This window comes from Uranotaenia lowii, chromosome 1 (genome assembly GCF_029784155.1).
Source record: "Uranotaenia lowii strain MFRU-FL chromosome 1, ASM2978415v1, whole genome shotgun sequence".
In the NCBI taxonomy this organism is placed as follows: Eukaryota; Metazoa; Arthropoda; class Insecta; order Diptera; family Culicidae; genus Uranotaenia; species Uranotaenia lowii.
Genome location: NC_073691.1, coordinates 106,911,864 through 106,932,761, shown reverse-complemented (window position 1 = coordinate 106,932,761; position 20,898 = coordinate 106,911,864). Strand labels below are relative to the sequence as shown.

The 20,898-nt window shown below is 39.0% G+C and overlaps 2 protein-coding genes across 2 annotated transcripts; one reads left to right on the top strand and one right to left on the bottom strand.

Moving 5' to 3' along the window:
* The first annotated feature begins 1,700 nt into the window (after positions 1–1,700).
* Positions 1,701–2,783, top strand: LOC129755326 (uncharacterized). The gene is made up of 3 exons (XM_055751761.1): positions 1,701–2,484; positions 2,556–2,576; positions 2,639–2,783. Exons 1-3 carry the CDS (start codon positions 2,221–2,223, stop codon positions 2,690–2,692), a joined length of 339 nt encoding a protein of 112 aa, XP_055607736.1. The 5' UTR covers positions 1,701–2,220; the 3' UTR covers positions 2,693–2,783.
* An 8,556-nt stretch (positions 2,784–11,339) lies between these two features.
* On the bottom strand, positions 11,340–19,616 carry LOC129755317 (uncharacterized). Its single transcript, XM_055751750.1, has 6 exons — positions 19,541–19,616; positions 19,351–19,485; positions 17,330–17,440; positions 14,232–14,451; positions 11,531–12,166; positions 11,340–11,462 (listed from the first exon to the last, which is right to left on the bottom strand). Exons 1-4 carry the CDS (start codon positions 19,598–19,600, stop codon positions 14,347–14,349), a joined length of 411 nt encoding a protein of 136 aa, XP_055607725.1. The 5' UTR covers positions 19,601–19,616; the 3' UTR covers positions 11,340–11,462; positions 11,531–12,166; positions 14,232–14,346.
* Between the last annotated feature and the right edge of the window lie 1,282 nt (positions 19,617–20,898).

Genomic DNA, 20,898 nt, shown 5'->3' with positions numbered 1-20,898 from the left:
TAACAAGAGAAGAATAACAAAGTAAAAGGAACAAGGAAAAGAGTACAGGATGAAGAGTAAAGAGCAAAAAGCAAAGAGTGGAGAGTGAGAAATAAAGAGCAAAGTAAAGAGTGAGAAATAAAGAGTAAAGAGTGAAGAGTAAATAATAAAGAGAGATTAAGTAAAAGTACTAAGCGTAAAAAGTAAAGAAAAATGAAGTTTGAATAATAAAGGAAGTAAAATAAGAAAGTTGTAAAGTTAAAAATAAACAGTAAAGCGTAGAGAGTGATGATTGAACTACAAAAGAAAGAGAGTGAAAAGTAAAGAGGGAAGAAAAAGAATACAGAGTAAAGAGTAGACAGTAAAAAAAAAGAAATGAAGAGTAAAAAGAAAATAGTTAAGATTAAATAGTAGAGTATAATGGGTGGACAGTTAAAAAAAATAGTAAAAAGGGAATAGCTAGGACCTGTGAGTAAAGAGTGAAAACTAAACAGTGAGGAGTGAAGAGTGAAAAGTGAATGATTAAAAGTAAAGAATGAAGAGTAAAGAGTGAATAATGGAGTGTGAAGAGTCAATTTCAAAGAGCAAAGAGTAAACAAAACAAAATAGGCAGGAGTGAAGCGTGAAACGTAAGAGTAAGAGTAGATCGTAAAGAGTTAAAAGTAATGAACCAAGAGTGAATAGTAAAGAGTGAGAAGTGGATAGTAGAAGGTGACGAGCAAATATCAATATGTAAAGAATAAAAGAATAAGAAGTAATGAGTTATGAATAAAGAGTGAAGTATAAAGAGTAAAAAAAGAATATGATTAAGAATTCAGAATTAAAATGTAAACAGTCACGAGTAAAGAGTAAGGAGTAGAAAGTTTTTAAAATGCAATGGAGATTGAAAAGTGAAAAGATAAAAGAAGAGATTGATAAAGGGTTGAAGAGCAAACAGTATAGAGTAAGGTGTTAAATGAAAAGTTTCTATAATACATAGTTAAAAGTAAGTACACGCAGAAAAATTTATTTTAGAAACAATAAGATTTCGAACGAAAATAATAAAATTTTTGGTTGGGAAAAAGCACAAATATATTTTTGGCCACATTGAATAAAAGCATCGATTTGATTTAAACTTATCGTTTGATTGAAAACGAAATACCCCCTTTTTGAAAATGATCCATCATACTTGTCAAAATAATAAAATTTAGCGTAAAGATTACAACACAAATCTGGTTAAAAAATAACAAGATTGTGATGTTTGAAATCAATTTATTTTTTTAATTTGACTTGAAATAAATTTATGTCTGTTTATACTGTATACTTTGCCTTTCGGATTTCTATATTGTATTTTTAAAAGATTTATAGCATGTTCAAAAGTTTTTATTGGAATTTATCAAAAACTTACAATTATTAAAATTTTTACGATCGCTCGAGCCAGTTGCTTCAGGGACGGCCCGGATCTGAGCTAGACCAAACACATTGCGCTGACGGACGAGCACCACAGCGACTGAACCGCGAGCTTCTTTGGGCAGGAGAACATCCTAACGGCTGTCGTCGGAAGGCCGTCTGCTCTTCGACTTCCTGGTGGTGATGTTCATCGAGAACCAGATGCGCAGGAAAAGGACGAAGGTATCTTCGTCCTGGACAAGCCGAAGCGTTCCCCGACGGCCAACACGTACGCCAAGAATGCCAACCGGGAACCTGATTTATAACACTCGATCGAATCCAGCAGCTCGATTGTATCCAGTTGAGCAGCAGTGGATGGAAAGGGTAGACGGCACGTTTTGGGTCGAAGCATCTGGAACAAAAATTTAAAAAAAGTTGAAGAAAAAATGAATGCTCTAAAAAAAGATGTTTTTCCAGCCGTTTTTGAGAAGTTTTCGGGCTAGTTAGGAACTATGAAACCTACCTTTAAAGCTGCTTTCAGTATAAGTTTCTTCGCCTTAACTTTTTTGATGACTTTTCTCGCTGTTGTGTTTCGGATTCTGAAAGTTTTTCATCTTTTTTTTTCTTTTTTTCAAGTTATCGTTTTTTAGTTACACGTTTATCGAAGAAACCTCATATTGGATTTAAAATAAACCAAATTGCATTTTAATGCAATAAAAAATGAGCGTACAAAAATAACAATATTTTTCGTTTATCTATATTCCAAATTTTTGTAAAAGCTGTCCAAAAATCTGCTTTTAAAACAAAAAATAAAATAACAAAACGTTTTGTTGGAACCACTCCCCATTCTTTTTCTGCGTGTAGTAAAAAGAAATGAACATACACTGTAAATTTTTGCCTCGATTTCCAGCAAAAAAAATTGCTGGAAACGTTCAGCAATCCAAATTTTTGCTGGAAACCAGCAATCGATTTTCAAACTGCTGGATTTTCCAGCATTCGGTTATGTGCTTGTCATTTTTGCTGAAAAATCAGCAATCGGTTTTCAAATTGCTGGACTTTCCAGCAATTGATCTAGTTTGCTGGAAAATCAGCAATCGAGTTGTCAATTTGGAGTTTGTTTTTGTTTCGTACGCTGAAGTAAGGCGAGATTCTATTTTACGAATTTAGATTAAATTAATATAATTATTTTATTTTTTTCTATATTCTAGCAACCAGGCATCAAGTCAAGGGTAAGTTTTTATTGTACAGGTAGATATTCCATAGAAGATACTAATCAAAACTATTTTTACAGGTGGCGGATGATCAACACTGCGACACAAAGCGGCCACCCCAGAGCCGGTTTTAGAAAATTGTAAAAAAAAAGTTTTTTTTTAAATAAATAAATCCCTTATTGAAAATGGGAGAAAATAATTGTTTTTATTGCTTATTATATGCACAGCCAATATTAAACTGTAATTTTGAATTGAAATATAAATTTCATGCTAAATACTGCCGGTTGTGTTGAAAGAAACAGCTGGTTTCCAGCAATCTGGATTGCTGATTTTCCAGCAATTTGAATTGCTGGAAACCAGCATTAACGTTTGCTGTTTTTTCCAGCAATTGAAATTGCTGGAAATTTTGCTGGAAAGTCAGCGGGACAAAAACCAGCAAAATTTTGCTGGTTTCCAGCAAAAAAAAATTTGCTGTGTAGAGTACAAACGGAGAAGTAAAGAACAATGAAATAAAGTACAAAGTAAAGATATATGAACATAAAACTGAAATGTAAAAAAAAATGAAAGGTTGGAAAGTAATAAGTAAATAGTAGAGCACAAAGACTCAAGAGTGAAAAGTAGAGAGAAAAGTAGCAAAGAGACAACAGTGGAAAATAAATAGTAAATATGGAAGAGTAAACAGTGAAAAAAATTAGCGTAAAATTGAAGAGTAAAGATTAAAGAACATCGACTAAAGAGTAATGAATCAAAAGTAAGGTATATAGTGCCAAAATTAAAATGAAGTGAGTAAAGAGTTGTGAGTAGATGTTAAATAGTTGAGAGTAAATAGTAATTAAAAATTAGTCAGGAGTACAGAAAAGAGGGATAAGTCTTCTGTACACAAACAGTATACAGTAAAAAAAAAATTGGAATCAAGGTAAAAACTGTTGGTTGAATATTATTCGAACGAGCTCAAAATCAATTTTGTTATAAAAAATACACATAATTAAGCAATTGGAATATTTAAAAAAAAATTAACGAAAAAGTAATTTTTTTAAATAAGTATACACGGAGAAAAAAGTATGTTTAATGTTTATTGTTAGGGGTACGTGAGCCTGTCAGTTATAAACTATAGTTCAGGTTAAGGATATGTAACATAAGGATTTCACTAGTTGATGTTCGAATGGAGATAAAATAAAACCTAGATCTAATCTAAATACAAATATCTCTAGAGTACACTATTCAGTGCTTCCTTAAAACTACGTAGGTTACTTGACTCTTTCACGGAAATTGGCAGACTGTTCCAGTAGGAGGCACCGTACAGAAGAATACTCTTCTTACAGCTGGTTGTATGGTGTGGCAGGATAAAACATTTAGTTCTGCTGTTTCTGGCATGTTGAAGATGTTCAGTGAGATAGTCAGGAAGTTGGTTGCAGAATCCTTGTCGCATAAAGCATCCAATGCGAAGATGATAGTTGTCTAAAAGATCTCGACCTAAGATGCTTTTTCTCACCGTAAAGTATAGTATTCTTAACAATAATCCACTTTTATTCAATCATATTTCTGATTATTTCTCGGCTAACTATAAATATCAAACTTTCAATTATATATATATATTAGATTATCTGAATGTTTTTCTGCATCTAACTACAAATATAATACATTCAAGTATAACTGTATGATTGATTTTGTGCATCCAACTGTAAATATAATAGATTCAACTAATGTATATGATTGACATTCCTCATTCAACGATAAATATGATAGATTCAATTATAATCGTATCATTGCTTCAACTATAAATATATTAAATTCAAATATACCTGAATAATTAATTCAATTACATTTAAATTTGATTTAATCATTTATTATAATTGAATTAATGATATTTGTTATTCGATCAAATTCATTTATACAGTTATAAAGTTGTATGAGTTTGTACGATTTCGGATGGTTTAGAACCTATAATTTAGGCTCTGAAATGAAGGCTAGCATTAGTGTAAAAGCATTGTATTTCTCATAATAACCTGAGGGAAAAAACACTAGCGGTAACGACTATCATAACTGTAACAGGAATGCTATTATGATGTTGATGGTCACCAGTCGAAAATCTTCCTATACTGAGATCAATTCAGTAGGATGGATGGCCAATTCAGTCGATCAGTCCCATCCATTCAACAGCTTCCATCAGGGTAAACATGTCCGCGAAAAACAGCAACATTGGTCCTCTGATGCGGGACAGGATGGCATCCATGTCGTTTCTGAATTATCAAAATTCTCGTTAGAAATATCCTTTCTTAAAATTAGAAACTATGTACTCACTTATCGGAAAAGATCGCGACAACTGGCGCAGCAATTCCGGGATCGATTTCAGGAAGAACAGCGAACGATGAACACGCAAGCTATCCCGGATTTGATCAGCTGGCCCTTATTCTTGATCGGATGTTGCTTCCACAGCTCACCCTGATTGGTACAATTGCTCCGGGACACAACACTTGCTCATCTTTTTTTTTCAGCTCGTGCCGCCTTTTTCATAAGCTTTTCGCAAACAATGTTTGCAATGGAATAAGATGAGATTTCCGGCTGCTCGTCCCCATACTTTGAAGATACAGTGTAGTTTTTTCAGCTCCTTGGATTCATGCATGCGGACATTGTTGAAATTGCGGTACTTTAACCGCAGGTATATGTTGGCGGCGAAGGTGGAAGATGTTGCACCCTGCAATAGCATAAATGCATCATCATAAATTAATTTAAAAAAAAACTCTTAAATCTGGTACCTACCCTAGTTTCATATTCGGACGCAAAGTTTTGAACACTCGCATGATTTGGGTGATACCATAGGGGGAAATATTCAGATTCCACTTTTCGACCGGACATTTTGCGGTAGCTTCGAAAGGCAATTTTTTTTCCTCGCACGACAGAATGATAATTTTCTTCATCACGAGACGAACTAAAATGGCGGTTTGAAGAAAATTCTCATGGATGCAAGTTAAATAAAATATAACCATCATTGCAAAATTTTTAAATACACTGTAAATTTATTTCACACAGACATAGAATAATATTTACAATTAAATGAATCATACAATTGTTTTAGAATGAATCATATCTTAAGTACAATCAATTATACCATCATATAGTTTAATCTATTGTATTGATAGTTGCTTGCGTAAGATCAATCGTCAGTTTGCAGTTCAATCTATTGTATTTATATTTGAATGCTTAAAAATCAACTACATATTGGTGAGTGATATAATTAGCTGAAAAAATTGAATCAACAGTCGTCTTTTTTCTCCGTGTGAATTTGAATCTATTGTATTTATAGTTGAATGCATAAAATAAATCATACAGTAGAATGCATTATATTTATAGTTGATTGCGTAAGGACAATTAGAAGTTTGTAGTTTAATCTATTATAAAAGTAGTTGAATGCGAAAAAATCAACTGCAATTCGACTATTGGTATAACAAGCTGAAATAATTGGAACAACTGTCGTCTTTTTTCTCCGTGTATATGCATCAGCTTATGGTATAATTGGCAATATAATATTTGAAGTTGACAAGTAAGAGTACAGGTGGAGGCGAATGTAGAGAATATTGTAAATAGATAGGTGAATATAAGTTTGATTGAAATCAGTTTATTTAGACTCATGTTAGCAGTATTCCAAATTCGTATGAACAACCCTGTATGTTTGGCTTGATCGATTTTGTGAACATCGATTCTGTTGTGTACCAACGGGTAGGTTCTCTGTCAATATCGTTGATATTTTGTCCGCGGAAGTTTAAATGTGCCGAGAAAGTGCGTTGCGTAGCGAAAAATCACCCTACGTTCACCCAACCCAAAACCTCTACGCGTCAACCTCGAGGGCCGAGTACGACATCCCCACCACCAGATGGCAGCGTTTAACGAGAGCGAGAAGGCGAGGCGAAAAGGCGCGGCGAAGAGAAGAGGCGAAAATGTAAGGCGAGGCGAAGCGAAGATGTGAGGCGAAGCGAAGCGAAGTTGTGAGGCGAGGCGAAATGTGGCACAGGATGGGGAGGCGAAAGAACAGGGCAGCTACGGGGTCAGTGATCGGCCATTTCATCACTGAAAGCCTAAGGCGACAGCACAAAAAAGCGCGCCGCAAAACAAAATCTGTGCCCAGTGGTGAAGTTTGTGAAATCCGGAAGTGCCAAAGATTCCCAGGGATTTCCAGGTAATCTTCATCCCACTCCCCGTAGCAACATTGAACTTAAAGTATCGCCGTGAGTTAAAACCCCCCTATCCTGAATTCCAGGGCCCCTTTAGTTTACCTATTCTCACTCGCATTTGGACGGCCACCACGCTACAGCGTACCCCAGGGTGTGGTTGGAACCTACACGCGGACACTCCGGTTCCTCAATCGTCTTGGACTTACCAAACCATTGTCCACCTTCGGTAGTCCGCCAGAGTGTGTAGCCAAAGCACGAGACCGCCATTGCGAGTGGGTCAACCAATTCAACCAGCGAAGTTGCTCGGTTACCACTGCAACGAGCCTGTAAACTGCAACCGACGCAGGGAGAAGTTCCAAGGTCATCACCATCGCCGAGTCATAATCGTCGTCGTCATTGGTACGTCGGCCAACCGTATTGAAGGTTCGCCTAGCCTATCGCCCACCTTTTGCGCAACTACTGCAAGTTTGTGCTGAATCAAAGCATCGAGATTCCTCTCCGTCCAAATCCGGTGTGGGTGTCGTCGCCATCCAACCATCGTGCCCACGGCTGATCATCAGAACGACGGAAGGTTTCCCCCAAAAGTGCAGCAGAACAAGAGGTAGGAGATAGCTAAGTGGTGGGTCTAACAACGAGTGTACACAAATCAATAAACGTGGGAGGTTTAATAGTGAGCAATGTGTTTTCTTGGCTAGCTTTATCGTTCGAGCTTAAGCCGACCCTGAGGCGTTGTTCAGGGGAGTTCATCAATATTAACAGCTTACCGCCTGATGGTAACACTTGGCGCCCAACTAAAATTGCTCAAAACGATTTAAGTTGCTCGGTAGACATAACTCACAAACGCCATTCTGCGTGAGTCTCTGGGAAAACGCCCAGAAGCCCAACGAAATTTGATTTAACACACTACGCTCTTTGATTACACGATTATTTCTTGGGGTACTTGTTTAACTTCTAGGGGTCTTGGACATCTAACGAGAATCGATCAAGCAACCAACATATGAAAAACAATTTAATTTAGTTTCAGTCGGAATTTAAATTTTCACGCCAAACCGGAAAATTTTTCTTTTGGTGGGGGGTGGGAGTAAAACCAAAACCAAAACCAAAGAGAACTTTATTACTCTTAGGGCATCCGCAGCAATCGCGAGCAAAGTGAAAATGCTCACGAGTTTAATCACTTTGATACCGCACCGGGGGTTAGTATGATGGTGAGTAAAATAGGGCCGTTGCCGTCGGGACCGACAAAATCACCAAATTTGCTCACAAGAAAGGGGCGAGAGCAAACATGCACTGAAAAAATTCTACCGTTTTATGCTGAGTATAAACAAACTACGTTTAGCGTGTAGAGTTTGTTACATTCCGATTCAGTTCAGTTTGTCACGGACCATAATTGTACCATTTTAATTTTTAGTCGTCGTGCTTCGAAAACAACAACGCTACACTACCGGCCAAGCTGGACCAGCCCAAACTTCCCCCGCTTCCGAGGTGCATCGGTGGAGAACGACGACAGCAGCTCATCGTCTAGAAAGAAATAGAGAAACATTCCTCATCACCTCAACAGCACGACCACCAAGCACTGCATTATTAAAGAATCCGCTAGCTCATTCAGTGCTCCAGTGCACCAAGAGTTACCGGCAACAAGTGCAGCAAAGAATCCTTACATATGAGTATGAGTCGAACGGCACCTTCGAACAGTCGGGCATGTCTTGCCTTCGTCCGTCTCCCAAGGTTGACCGCAAACGGCGGATGGAAACCCTCCCGTACCAGGACAGGCTCATGAAAAAAGCCGTGGAGCAACTCGCGGGGCTACTGTTAAATTTGCTGGAGCGTATATCAGATGGTGGCTTTTTTTTCCGCTAAGACCAATGATTTTTGTTTTGATTTTTGTTTTCCAGGAATCATTCGGTGACCAAACATTCTGCTACCGGAAGCGGTAATGTTTTTCAGGATGGAAGTTGAAGACTTCCACAGTCTCAGTTGGCACCGGTCTCATCCATGTCTATACCAGGTGGAGCGATTACACAATTGCGATTTAGATGGGGTTCCTATAGCAGTGAAGGTAACAGTTTATAATTCGATTAACTTTAATGTGCTGTAAAAATAACTTCTTCGTATTTATTTAAGGACAACTTTTGTGCCGATGGTATCACGACTTGCGTTTCTCGAGTGCTTCAGAGATTCGTACACCTCTACAATGTAAACATATATCAGCGACTGGTTGATCGGGGTGCTATCCTTTTTGGCAAAACCAACATGGACCAGTTTAGAATGGGTTCAGGAACCGTCGATTCTATATTTGGCCCAACAAAAAAAAAATACTGGAGCGAGCAATTTAACGATCACGGTTTAAAATTGCCGGGGGTAGTTCCGGTGCATCGGCAGTAGCAGTGGCATCTGGTATCTGTTCCTCTGGTTGCCTCTGGTATCTGGATTCAGACACAGGTGGATCAGCTAGGAATCTTGAAAATTATTGTGGAATTGTTGACTTCAACCCCACCTTGAGTGAAGCTTCGAGGATTTTTCTGGGAGTAATAATCGAGACCAGTGCGCTGTGCAGGATTTGTGTACCCAACCAGCCAATATGGGTGGCACTCCAGCACTGTCTCTACCGATTCGGCTATCGAAACGAGGTCTCTCAATAAGTTTGCAGTTAATGGGACCCAGTTTTCGGAGCAGCAACTCTTTCAGACAGCACATTGGATAGAAAAAGAAGTTGAATTTGTTGGAAAAGTATGATTTTAATATAAATATAATAAACAAATAAAGTTAAATATTAGTTAAATTGTTTAGTTTGTCAAATTTTGTTTTTCGGGTCCATGTGTTAGGAAATATCCGTGCCTTGCGTTTTGGAAGGAAAATCAAGCTTAACTCGAAAACAGATTCTTATCTGAAACTATTTTATTCAATAAAGTCGTCCTACAATTTATTCTTGTAATTTTTAAAAAAAATTTAAAATATAGATTCTAATTTATAATTGAGAACTTTTAGTATGGCAAATTTATAATTGCTTCTCTCATCAATTGCTTAACGACTACCAACACGATAAATACATGCATATGTTAGGGGAAAGGTATTTGCGTTATGCATTTGAACAACGTTGTTTTGTGTGGGAGTTGCAGATTCTTTCCTTCAGTGAGATAAATAGAACTGAAAGCAAGATTTGGATTGATCAATTAGTTGTTAATCACTACAGCACACGGGTGACACGTAATTGGAAACACTGGTAGGAAAACTCAACGCTTTACCGAAAGCGTTGATCTATCGGATACCACTTGAAAGCGGTATCCGATAAATATGATGACGAGCGTAGCAAGTACGTAAGTGCCGTAAAAACATCCGGCTTGTAAAGTTCTTGCTGCACCCGTCACCGGACCCAATTGCTGGTCCCTCGAAGCTGCTTTGCCTTGCTGCTGCTGTACGGCATGTTCAACCAGGATGTCGAATCTGACGTCACGTTACGGATAGCAGCTAACCCGTCGAATAACCGCCAACAACCCCCAGGCCCTTTAAAACCAACATTAATCGAAATTTTAGCAAAAAAAAAACTGACAACTCCGAAAATTTACTCGGTCCGTATTAATTAAAGATTGAGATTTTCTGCAAAAGTTTTCTCAGTGCAATACTAAATTTAAAAATAATTAATGCTACCGCCTGGTGCGCGAAAGAGTGTGTATCCCAAAACCGGTCCGCTGAAATGAGCAAAACCGGGCCGCGTATACTCGCGTATTGGTGCGTTTGCTCTTACTGTAACTTAGCAATCTAATTTTTCATTTTGGCAGCACATTCGGTTGTGAAATTATGTTTAATTTTGATTTAGGTTCTGATTTTAATTTGTTATCATTTTAATTTGTTAGTAAGTTAGTAAATTTGGGTCGTAATTGCACTTGGACTCAATTTGTTTAATTTGTTATTTATGAAATATATTGTTCACGTAATTGGTACCGTCTGGTTTCGTTCTTAAAATTTGTTTATTTGTCCAATTACATATTTAAGATTAGTTTCATCAAGTCGTTTATTTACTAAACCCAGTTTATTTGTGCAATTAGTAAAACATAAGTACGTGTCGAAATTTTAATATTCTTTTTAATTTGTTTTAAATTTTCGTCACAATTAGTTATACTACTAATTCGTTTTAATTAGCTTGTTAATTAGTTAGTATTTTGTTCTTTTTAAAATCTAATTTCTAAATTTCACCTGCAGTAGTTTTTTTAATTTGTCACCATGGAGTTTTCGCACTTGCTCTCCCAGTATCAAGCGATGAATCCGGCTCACCTTACCGTAGATGAGCTTGAGTATGAGCTTCTGATTCGCAAGATTCCTTTCGACGGTAGTTTGTCACGTAACCAGTGCGAACGGTTGCTACACACTTAATCTTTTCTCCTGTGGTCGGAACGATATTGTCCTGTATTTTCAACAGCTGAAATTACAGGACAAATCTCGGGACAGAAAAAGTGCTCAGGAAAACAACTGTCAAATGCATCTGTAGGAGTGAAACAGTTTCATCCTGTAATTTGCAGGGAGTTTTGAAGTGTTCCTGTAGGTTCGGAATGGCTTCCATGCGAGATTTACCTGGAATTTCAATATTTTTTTTATTTAGCTGGAAATAAAACAATCATTTTTCCAAACACTTTTATATTTTCAACTTATAATTTCTCTGTTCACTTCACATAAAATTGCACTTAATTCGTTCATCACTGCTTATCCTGGTTATATCTGGTAATTTTGCACATATTTTGACCTGAAACAAAAAACAAACGGTCACATTTCAGTTCTTCCGTCAGTAATAAATTGATTTAAAACATTTACCTGCTTCCAAAACAATTACGCTGCTGTTTCCAGTGGTTCTATCCGTCCGTTCGTTTCCGTCAGGCTCCAAAGTGTGGCAAATTTTTTTTAGCTTCAGCAGCCAGTAGCTGGTTCATCGACGTCAACAGCTTCGACGGTGAACCCGGCATCGAAGCTTGCGTATACAAACCGCTAATCCAGCACCACCTTTTTCTTATACGACAGATAATCACCGAGAGAAAACGATACTGTAAATCAAATTTTCTAACCAAAGAAACGAGTACCGAATGACCAACAAACAAAAACCTGCAAAAAAAAATTACGAGTCAAATTGTTCCGCGGTTTTCTTTTCCATGCACTGGTTAAAGCGAGAGAAAAAAAAACATGTTGTTTTTTTATACAGGAAAGCAAGAGAAAGAAAATTTGACAAGAATTGGGTCTCCCATGATTTCGGAGAACACTGTCCTGAATTCACGGGGATACTTTGAGTTCCTGTGCTCTCGTAGCAAGTTTGTCTTAGATTTCAGGAGAGATGAAGCATCCCGAGATTCGGGCGAGTTCCCGTTCGAACTTCGTTTGAATTGAGCAGTTTTCCTGTGATATGGAAAATCATAGTCCCGAGCGGGATAAATGCAATCTTAGTGTGTACGCGTGGACCTGAAAAAGGAAAAAAGTCGTTTAAATGTCGTGTATGCTTTTATCAGTGAATCAGTCGAAGACGAAATACAGGTGTGCTCGGATAAATTACATTCAATTTCCAGCTTCTTGGGGGGTGGGCGAGCGAAAAAAGCACCTGAGCAGAGCTTCAAGACTAGAATCCTTCATGTCCTTTTCCGAATGGAGAGATTGAAAAGTCAAACCACTGAGGAAAAGGATTTGGAGGCTATAGCCTTGATAGCCGGCGAATGCCTTAAACTAATCAGTGTGTTCTTTTCGCTAGCTTCACCTCATCCAGAAGTGAGGAGTGCAGAAGTGGAGTTAATTAATGGTAGTATTAATAGAGTTCGTGAAAATATAGAAAGTGGAACCAGTAATGCTTTTGAAATTGTTCAAGTGAATGATCCTCCAGAAGCGGAGGCAAATGAAGAGGTCGAAGAACAGGAACATAATGAGGATCAGGAAGAAGAAGATTCCGACGAGGATGAGGACGAAAACGTAGCAGCCGAATGCAAGCAACTGATGTTGGCTATGAACGCGTTAATGCATCGAGTCCAAGCTTTGGAGGCGAAGTTAACCACCAAGAAAAACAAAAAGAAGGAGTCGAATAAAGTCACTAATAGTACGTTGAATGAAGGAAAGGAACAACACAAAACAGAAGAAGGAAAACCAAAGGACTTCTTGGCCTGGATTAAAGAACGTAACAGTTCTTTAGGGAGTTTTAGGTCAAAGGAACAGGATGAGAAGAGAGTTTCATCGGCCACCAATTCCAGGGAAAATGTTCCAAAACCTAGCCGACTTCCTGTGCATAAATGGTCAATAAAATACGACGGCATGGATAACGGACGAAAGCTCAACGAGTTTGTGAAAGAAGCCGAATTCATTGCTCGCTCGGAAGGATTTTCACAGACGGAGCTACTGCAGTATGCACATCATTTATTCACGGAGAAGGCTAGGTCTTGGTACATGGAAGTTAGCGGAGAAATTCATTCATGGGGACAGTTAGTTGAAGAATTAAAATAAGAATTCTTACCGGTGGATATGGACTATGTCTATGAACGTCAGGCTACCAATCGGCGACAGGGACCCAGGGAAAAGTTCCAGGATTTCTACCTGGATATGGCAAAAATTTTCCGCAACTTGTCCAGTCCTTGGGATGAAAGGCGTAGGTTTGATCTTTTGTTCCGGAATACACGCGAAGACTGCCGCATTGCCATGCTCGCCGCGAATGTGTCAACAATTTCTAAAATGAAAGAGTTTGGTAAACGTTTTGATGCGATAAATTGGCAAATGTATAGTAGGAAAGATAACAGAGTGTTAGGAAGATCAGCACCGATAGAAGAAGTTTATTCAAACCGATTTAATGAATCACATCGGGAAAACCGATGGCCTAATTCTGGTCAAAACCGTGTCAGAACCCAGCAACCCAGAGCTGAAGGAAACAAAAATTTCCAAAAAAGCTCGGGCAAAGCGTTTGAAAAGGAGGATAGAAAAAGGGAAGAGACGGAAAAAGATAGGAGGTTTAAATCGAGCCATCAGACAACTCAAGCAGAGCCTACTCCGGGTCCTAGTGGAACCAGTGCCCTGCAACGGATCATTAAAGCATACATTCCGCCACGGCGTGGTGTGTGTTTTAACTGTCACGAGGAAGGGCACGGATTCCCTGAGTGCCGGAGGGATAGGAACTGTTTCTGCACGCTTTGTGGGTTTCCAGGATTTCTTTCCACCGAATGTCCTTACTGTTTCCAAAAAAACTTAAAGAAGACTGTCCAATGAGGCGGGACAGGTCAACGGAAAATTCTATCAGACCTCAAATCATATCGACAGATCCTTCGGCAGAAATTCTCAATCAACTTGGCTACGCACGCGTGGATGAAACCATTGATAAGAATATCGAGATTGCCACGATGCTCGTTAATCTTAACAATGATTCTCGTCCCTTCGCGAAGATTAAGTTGATGGGAATTCCGGTCGTGGGTCTGCTCGATAGCGGAGCAGCAAAGACGGTACTTGGAATAGGAGCTAGAAAAATCATAAAATCATTAAAATTAAATCTTCAACCTACCAATATACATCTTTCCACAGCAGGGGGAGATCATCTTGAAGTTCTTGGGTCAGTCGATATTCCAATCACGTTTAATGGAACCACCCGGGTGCTGTCCGTACTCGTGGCTCCAGAATTAAGCCGTCGGTGCATCCTCGGCTATGATTTTTGGATCAAGTTTGGTATTCGGCCAACTATCCAAGAGGCCGTAGAATCCGTTGATGCTAGCTTTGATCCTGACCTAGAAGAAGAAAAAGAAGAAATTAGTTCAGAGCAAAGAATACAATTAGAAGAAATAAAACAGATGTTTTTAGTAGCTGGTCCAGGAAAATTTGGAAAAACCAGCTTGTTAGAGCATCGGATTGAATTGAAGGAGGAGTTTGCTCACGCCGAGCCCGTCAGAAAGAACCCGTACCCCTGGAGTCCGGAAATCCAGCGGAAGATACATGGAGCGATAGACAAAATGCTGGAAGAAGGTATTATAGAGCCGTCCGAGTCGGATTGGTCTCTGCCTATCGTACCGGTCAAGAAACGGGACAGCGACGAAGTAAGGGTTTGCCTTGACGCAAGGAAACTGAACGAACGAACCAAGCGCGACGCTTACCCTCTCCCCCACCAGAACCGTATTTTGAGCCATTTAGGAAAATTCAAATACTTATCGACCATAGATTTATCTCAGGCGTTTCTGCAAATCCCTATGCATCCAGATTCACGAAAGTTCACAGCATTTTCAGTTCCCGGACGAGGTCTTTTCCAATTTCAGCGCCTTGCTTTTGGCTTGGTCAACAGTCCCGCGACCTTAAGTAAGGTAATGGACCGAGTGTTAGGTCACGGGGTTCTAGAACCCTTCATCTTCGTTTATCTGGATGACATAGTGGTAGTCAGTAATTCTTTCGAAGATCACCTCGACAAATTGCGTGAGCTTGCCAGACGATTGCGGGACGCAAATCTATATATTAACCTTCAAAAATCAAACTTTTGCTGTCATGAACTGCCGTACTTGGGCTACATTTTGTCCCGGGACGGACTACGGCCTAACCCCGATCGTATCCAAGCGATTTTGGGATATCAGGCCCCCAATTCGGTCAGATCCTTACGCAGATTTCTCGGTATGGCGAACTACTACCGCAGATTTATCTCTAACTTTAGCGAACTCACTGCACCCCTCACCGACTTGTTGAAAAACAAGCCGAAGAGGGTGCAGTGGAACAACGCAGCAGAAGGGTCATTCCGGGCTATCAAGGAGAGGCTCGTGACAGCTCCTGTGATGGCCAATCCTGATTTTGACAAACCGTTTTGCGTCCAAACTGATGCGAGCGATACTGCAATCGCTGGTGTGCTCACGCAGATTCAAGAAGGGGGGGAGAGGGTTATAGCATTCCATTCCGAAAAACTGAAAGGCGCGGAATTAAACTACCATGCGGCAGAGAAAGAGGGTCTTGCAGCCCTAAGATGTATAGAAAAGTTTCGATGCTACATCGAAGGAACCCACTTCACCCTAGTCACCGACTCCTCAGCCCTCACGTTTATTATGCGCGCAAAATGGAAATCTTCTTCTCGTCTTAGTCGCTGGAGTATAACACTCCAGCAATATGATATGGAAGTCAAACACAGGAAGGGAAAGGAGAACATAGTTCCAGATGCCCTCTCTCGTTCTATCGAGTCTCTGGAGCCACTAACTGAGGACCTCTGGTATCAAAAGCTATTTGAAGCCACCCAAAACGATCCGGAACAATATATTGACTTTCGCATTCTCAACGGAAAATTGTACAAACTTGTATCTTCCAAATCCGACGTACTTGACTACACTTTCGAGTGGAAAGAGTGCGTCCCGAAATCAAGGCGCCTCAAAGTAATGCAACAAGAACACGATCTTCAACTACATATTGGGTATGATAAATGTATTGAATCCCTCAAGCGTAGGTATTATTGGCCTCGAATGGCAGCTGAATTAAAAAAACACATTGCTTGTTGCGATTCATGCAAGGAAACCAAACATACCACACATCCTACGACTCCAGAGATGGGAAAGCAACGAGTTGCAACCAGGCCCTTCCAAATTGTGTGCATAGACTACATACAGTCTCTTCCCAGGAGCAAGCAAGGTAACGCTCATTTGCTAGTCGTCTTAGACGTATTTTCGAAGTACAGCTTGCTTGTTCCTGTGAAGAAGATCTCGTCTAGTAGTCTATGCACCATTTTGGAAGACCAGTGGTTCAGGAAATTATCGGTACCGCAAATATTGATCTCTGACAACGCTTCAACGTTTCTCTCGAAAGAATTTCAAGCGTTGCTTCAAAAATATGAAGTGCAACATTGGGCGAATTCACGTCATAGGAGTCAGGCTAATCCTGTCGAACGTGTTAATCGGACAATTAACGCGATGATCCGCTCTTACGTTCGACAAGACCAACGGCTGTGGGACAGTCGCATCTCCGAGATTGAACACGTACTTAATAACACCGTTCACTCGACTACTAAATTTACGCCGCATCGAATACTGTTTGGAAGCGAGATTATCACGCGCGGGTTAGAACACGAACTGGAAAACAACGAAGAGCGATCGGAGGAGGAAAGAATGGAACAATTTAATAATATTAATCAGAAAGTATTTGAAACAGTGATGGAAAATCTTCAGAAAAGTCACGAAGAAACTAAACGTAGATACGATTTGCGACACAAAACATATGCACCTGTTTTTCATGTTGGTCAACGCATTTTTAAGCGAACCTTTAAACAATCTTCGGCTAGCAATAATTACAACGCGAAGCTAGGTCCGGTGTATACTCCCTGTATAGTTATAGCAAAAAAGGGAACAAGCTCTTACGAAGTCTCAGATTTGCAAGGTAGACCTCTCGGAATTTTTTCAGCTGCAGATCTTCGAGCATAAAACAGCTCTAAAAACGATCCAATTTAAAATTAAATTAAAAAAAATATATATATAAATTTTTAAGTATTAAATATTTAAAACAAAATACGGCAGAACCCAAACTTTTTTTAAAATATCTCGGGATAAATAGCCGATTTATTTTAAAGTTTTCAAATTATGTGCTTTAATCTGCACCAACATTTTGCAAGCTGCTGAAAATGCTAGGAAATTTGTTAAAAAAAAAACTTACTTGAAATTTCCGAAATAAAGCGGCCTGATCGTGTCCTTCGAACCAACTAGGATGAGAAAAGAATTCGTCCTTCTGTCGCCGTAACGTCAAGATTCCGCGGAAAAAAAAAACCTGCAGGTGAAATTAAAAGAAAAATCCAAAATCATAATAATGTGCTAGTCAACAAATCAAAATTAAAAAAAAAAATAATAATAAAAAATCAATAAAATGAACCACCCTAGGCCCACAGTGAATGTACACCTAGCGAACTTGCATGCAAGATGAGGGTTTTAGTGTGCATCTTGTATGCATTTCGCCGGAAGAGTTTTGCTGTGGAGCTTACGCACTGAACAAAATCCGGCTATAAGGTTTATTAGGAATTTTAGTGTTTTCGCACTAAAAGAAAATCCAATACTTTTTATCAGAAGAAAAATGATTTATTTTATCAGAATTTTCAATGAATGTTAATAGAGAGCAGAATTATTACGATTTATTATTAAAACTAGTGTAATGAATGGTTCCATCATTGAAATCAAATATACCTGGAATTTAATTTCTATTTCTCATCTTATTTATTCAAATAAACAAATTTAACCAAAATTATTTTATTTAAACATTTATTAAAAAATCAAGATATTTGAAAAGTAACACTGCACTGCACTTCAAACACTTTTCATGGATGGTGGGACACAGTTTCATGCCTGATCCATGTTGATCCTGGCTGGTACATGAATCCAGATTCAGCGGATTGGGTGCTGTTGTTCTGGTGGATTGGAGTTTCCTGGAAAAAAAATCCGCATTAAGTTTCAAACGAATTATGTTTTAAAAAATGAACTACCTATGCATGGCGAAGAATGGAACCGTGCACGTTCTCGCTGAAGTCCGGATCTGTTTTCCTTCGCTGCTGTCCCTCATTTTAAGACCCGTGTTTTACCTGTTAGAATAAATATGAAAATATTAACACCAAGAAGTTCAGCCATTCCACTTTTCTAACTTACGCTTATAAATGATTGGCTTATATCACAGCGATGAAATTTAAGTTATTTTTGCTGCCACTCAACTGGTAAAATCCTCCGGCGAAAAATTACCACTGGCTAAAACACAAACAATCGTTCTTCTAGGATTATGTTTCCCAAACAAATTAACAGAGATTGATACGGATCACGACTCAGGCACGCCAGCATGTGTACTAACTTCAGAATGATGAAATGTATTAGAATTTTATATATGTTTTCCTAGGTATAACAGCTTTTGATATTCATTGGATTTGTCTATATTTCGTAATGGATTTATCGTTAACTTCTATCACACACTGAATGATAAGATTTATCAGATTGACCCTTTAAATTTTATAACCCTATTTAGTTTAATAATTATTGGATTGTCCTATACATTTCACCAAGTGAGTGAGCCAGATATAATTTATTGGATTTTCTTATATTTTTGAAAGGGTAATTTAGTAGCTAAAATTTGACTGTGAATAATAAGATTTATTAAAATGACACTATAAATTTAATCGCCCAATTCGGTTCAGTGCGGGAATTCCTTTGCTCGTATTATTATCCTGAGCAGATGCAATAAAATACACACACACTGGATCACTATCTATGTGGTTTATCTATAGGTGGGGACAACCAAAGCTTTAGTATTAGTTTGTTGTATCCGTACAGATGTTTATGAATGATTGTGACGTAACGCGACGCCATCACAGAGTCAAGTATTAGGCGTCCAGATGTAGCCTTAGAAACATATAAGGAGGAATGTTTGGGGACGCAAATAAAGTTGTTTATTATTTAGAGCTCATAGCGTTGCCGTACTAGGCGTCAGGAAGAAAAAGCGTAAATAAAAGGGTGCTTTGATTGTGATTTTTCGAATAACATGAAACGTTGCATGTCGTCGATGAACGGCAACTTCAACGTCGAGACGCTAATGAACGTTTGTGACGTAGCAATCAAAACATTGAAAAAACTGATTCTCACACTCGTGCAAGGGCAGTCTTGTCCCCACCTATAGATAAACCACATAGGATCACTATCACTTACCTTCCGATAGAAAGTCTGGTCAAGTATTTTCCCTTTTCTCCCTCGTTGCGTACGTTTGAAGGGCCACAACATTTCAATGATCCGGGCCCTTACTTCAAACGACGATCGTCTCCAAAATGGATACAACATAATGCCCTGAAACGTAAATGATTAGGAAGAATTACGGAAAAATATTTGATGTAGTACTTACCACGTTGAATTCGCTAAACATTAGCATGTCTTCTTTTCGGATTCTTATTCCCATTTTCATTTTGACAGTTCCATCACACGCTCACCAAAAGAAAGTCATTTATCAATAAATTTTAGTCACTTATCTAGATCAGTTCCGACTGAGGAAATATTTCAATGAACACTTACACCAAGAAAAAAAATGATTAAAACTGTAAATAATGTAAATATTTTCCGGAATAATAAAGGCGTCTTTGTTTAGAATAAGTTATTTAGAAATTTGTATCGTAATAATTAAGTTAAAATTACTTGGTGTGGATTTTTTGTTTTTTAATTTAGTAAATATAAGATTCAATTTTTTATTAATCATTAAAAAAATAAACTTTTCACTCGTTTTTCAACAATGTTGGTCAGTAACCTAGAGTAGTGGGATCGCTGGAGACCGGAGTCGAAGACGTTGATGGTCAGTAAAGGTTTAACCTCTAAACAGCGCGGAGTTGATTTATCAACGTTGATGCCTTATGACCCCGACTCACTATACACTCTAATGAATTGCTAATCATTCTCACCAGGGGTCCAGATCTCCTGGATATTGAGCAGGGGGAACAGGGTTGGTCGTTTCACAGAGCGTTTAACAGTGTTAAACAATGCTTTTTGGGATATTCTGGTTCAGCAGTCATGTGTCTGGTACCGTATTTTATGTCTTTAAAAAAAATGTGTAGCTTGCTAGCATTTTTTTTTAACCCGAGCGAGGGGAGAGTGTACCAACGGGTAGGTTCTCTGTCAATATCGTTGATATTTTGTCCGCGGAAGTTTAAATGTGCCGAGAAAGTGCGTTGCGTAGCGAAAAATCACCCTACGTTCACCCAACCCAAAACCTCTACGCGTCAACCTCGAGGGCCGAGTACGACATCCCCACCACCAGATGGCAGCGTTTAACGAGAGCGAGAAGGCGAGGCGAAAAGGCGCGGCGAAGAGAAGAGGCGAAAATGTAAGGCGAGGCGAAGCGAAGATGTGAGGCGAAGCGAAGCGAAGTTGTGAGGCGAGGCGAAATGTGGCACAGGATGGGGAGGCGAAAGAACAGGGCAGCTACGGGGTCAGTGATCGGCCATTTCATCACTGAAAGCCTAAGGCGACAGCACAAAAAAGCGCGCCGCAAAACAAAATCTGTGCCCAGTGGTGAAGTTTGTGAAATCCGGAAGTGCCAAAGATTCCCAGGGATTTCCAGGTAATCTTCATCCCACTCCCCGTAGCAACATTGAACTTAAAGTATCGCCGTGAGTTAAAACCCCCCTATCCTGAATTCCAGGGCCCCTTTAGTTTACCTATTCTCACTCGCATTTGGACGGCCACCACGCTACAGCGTACCCCAGGGTGTGG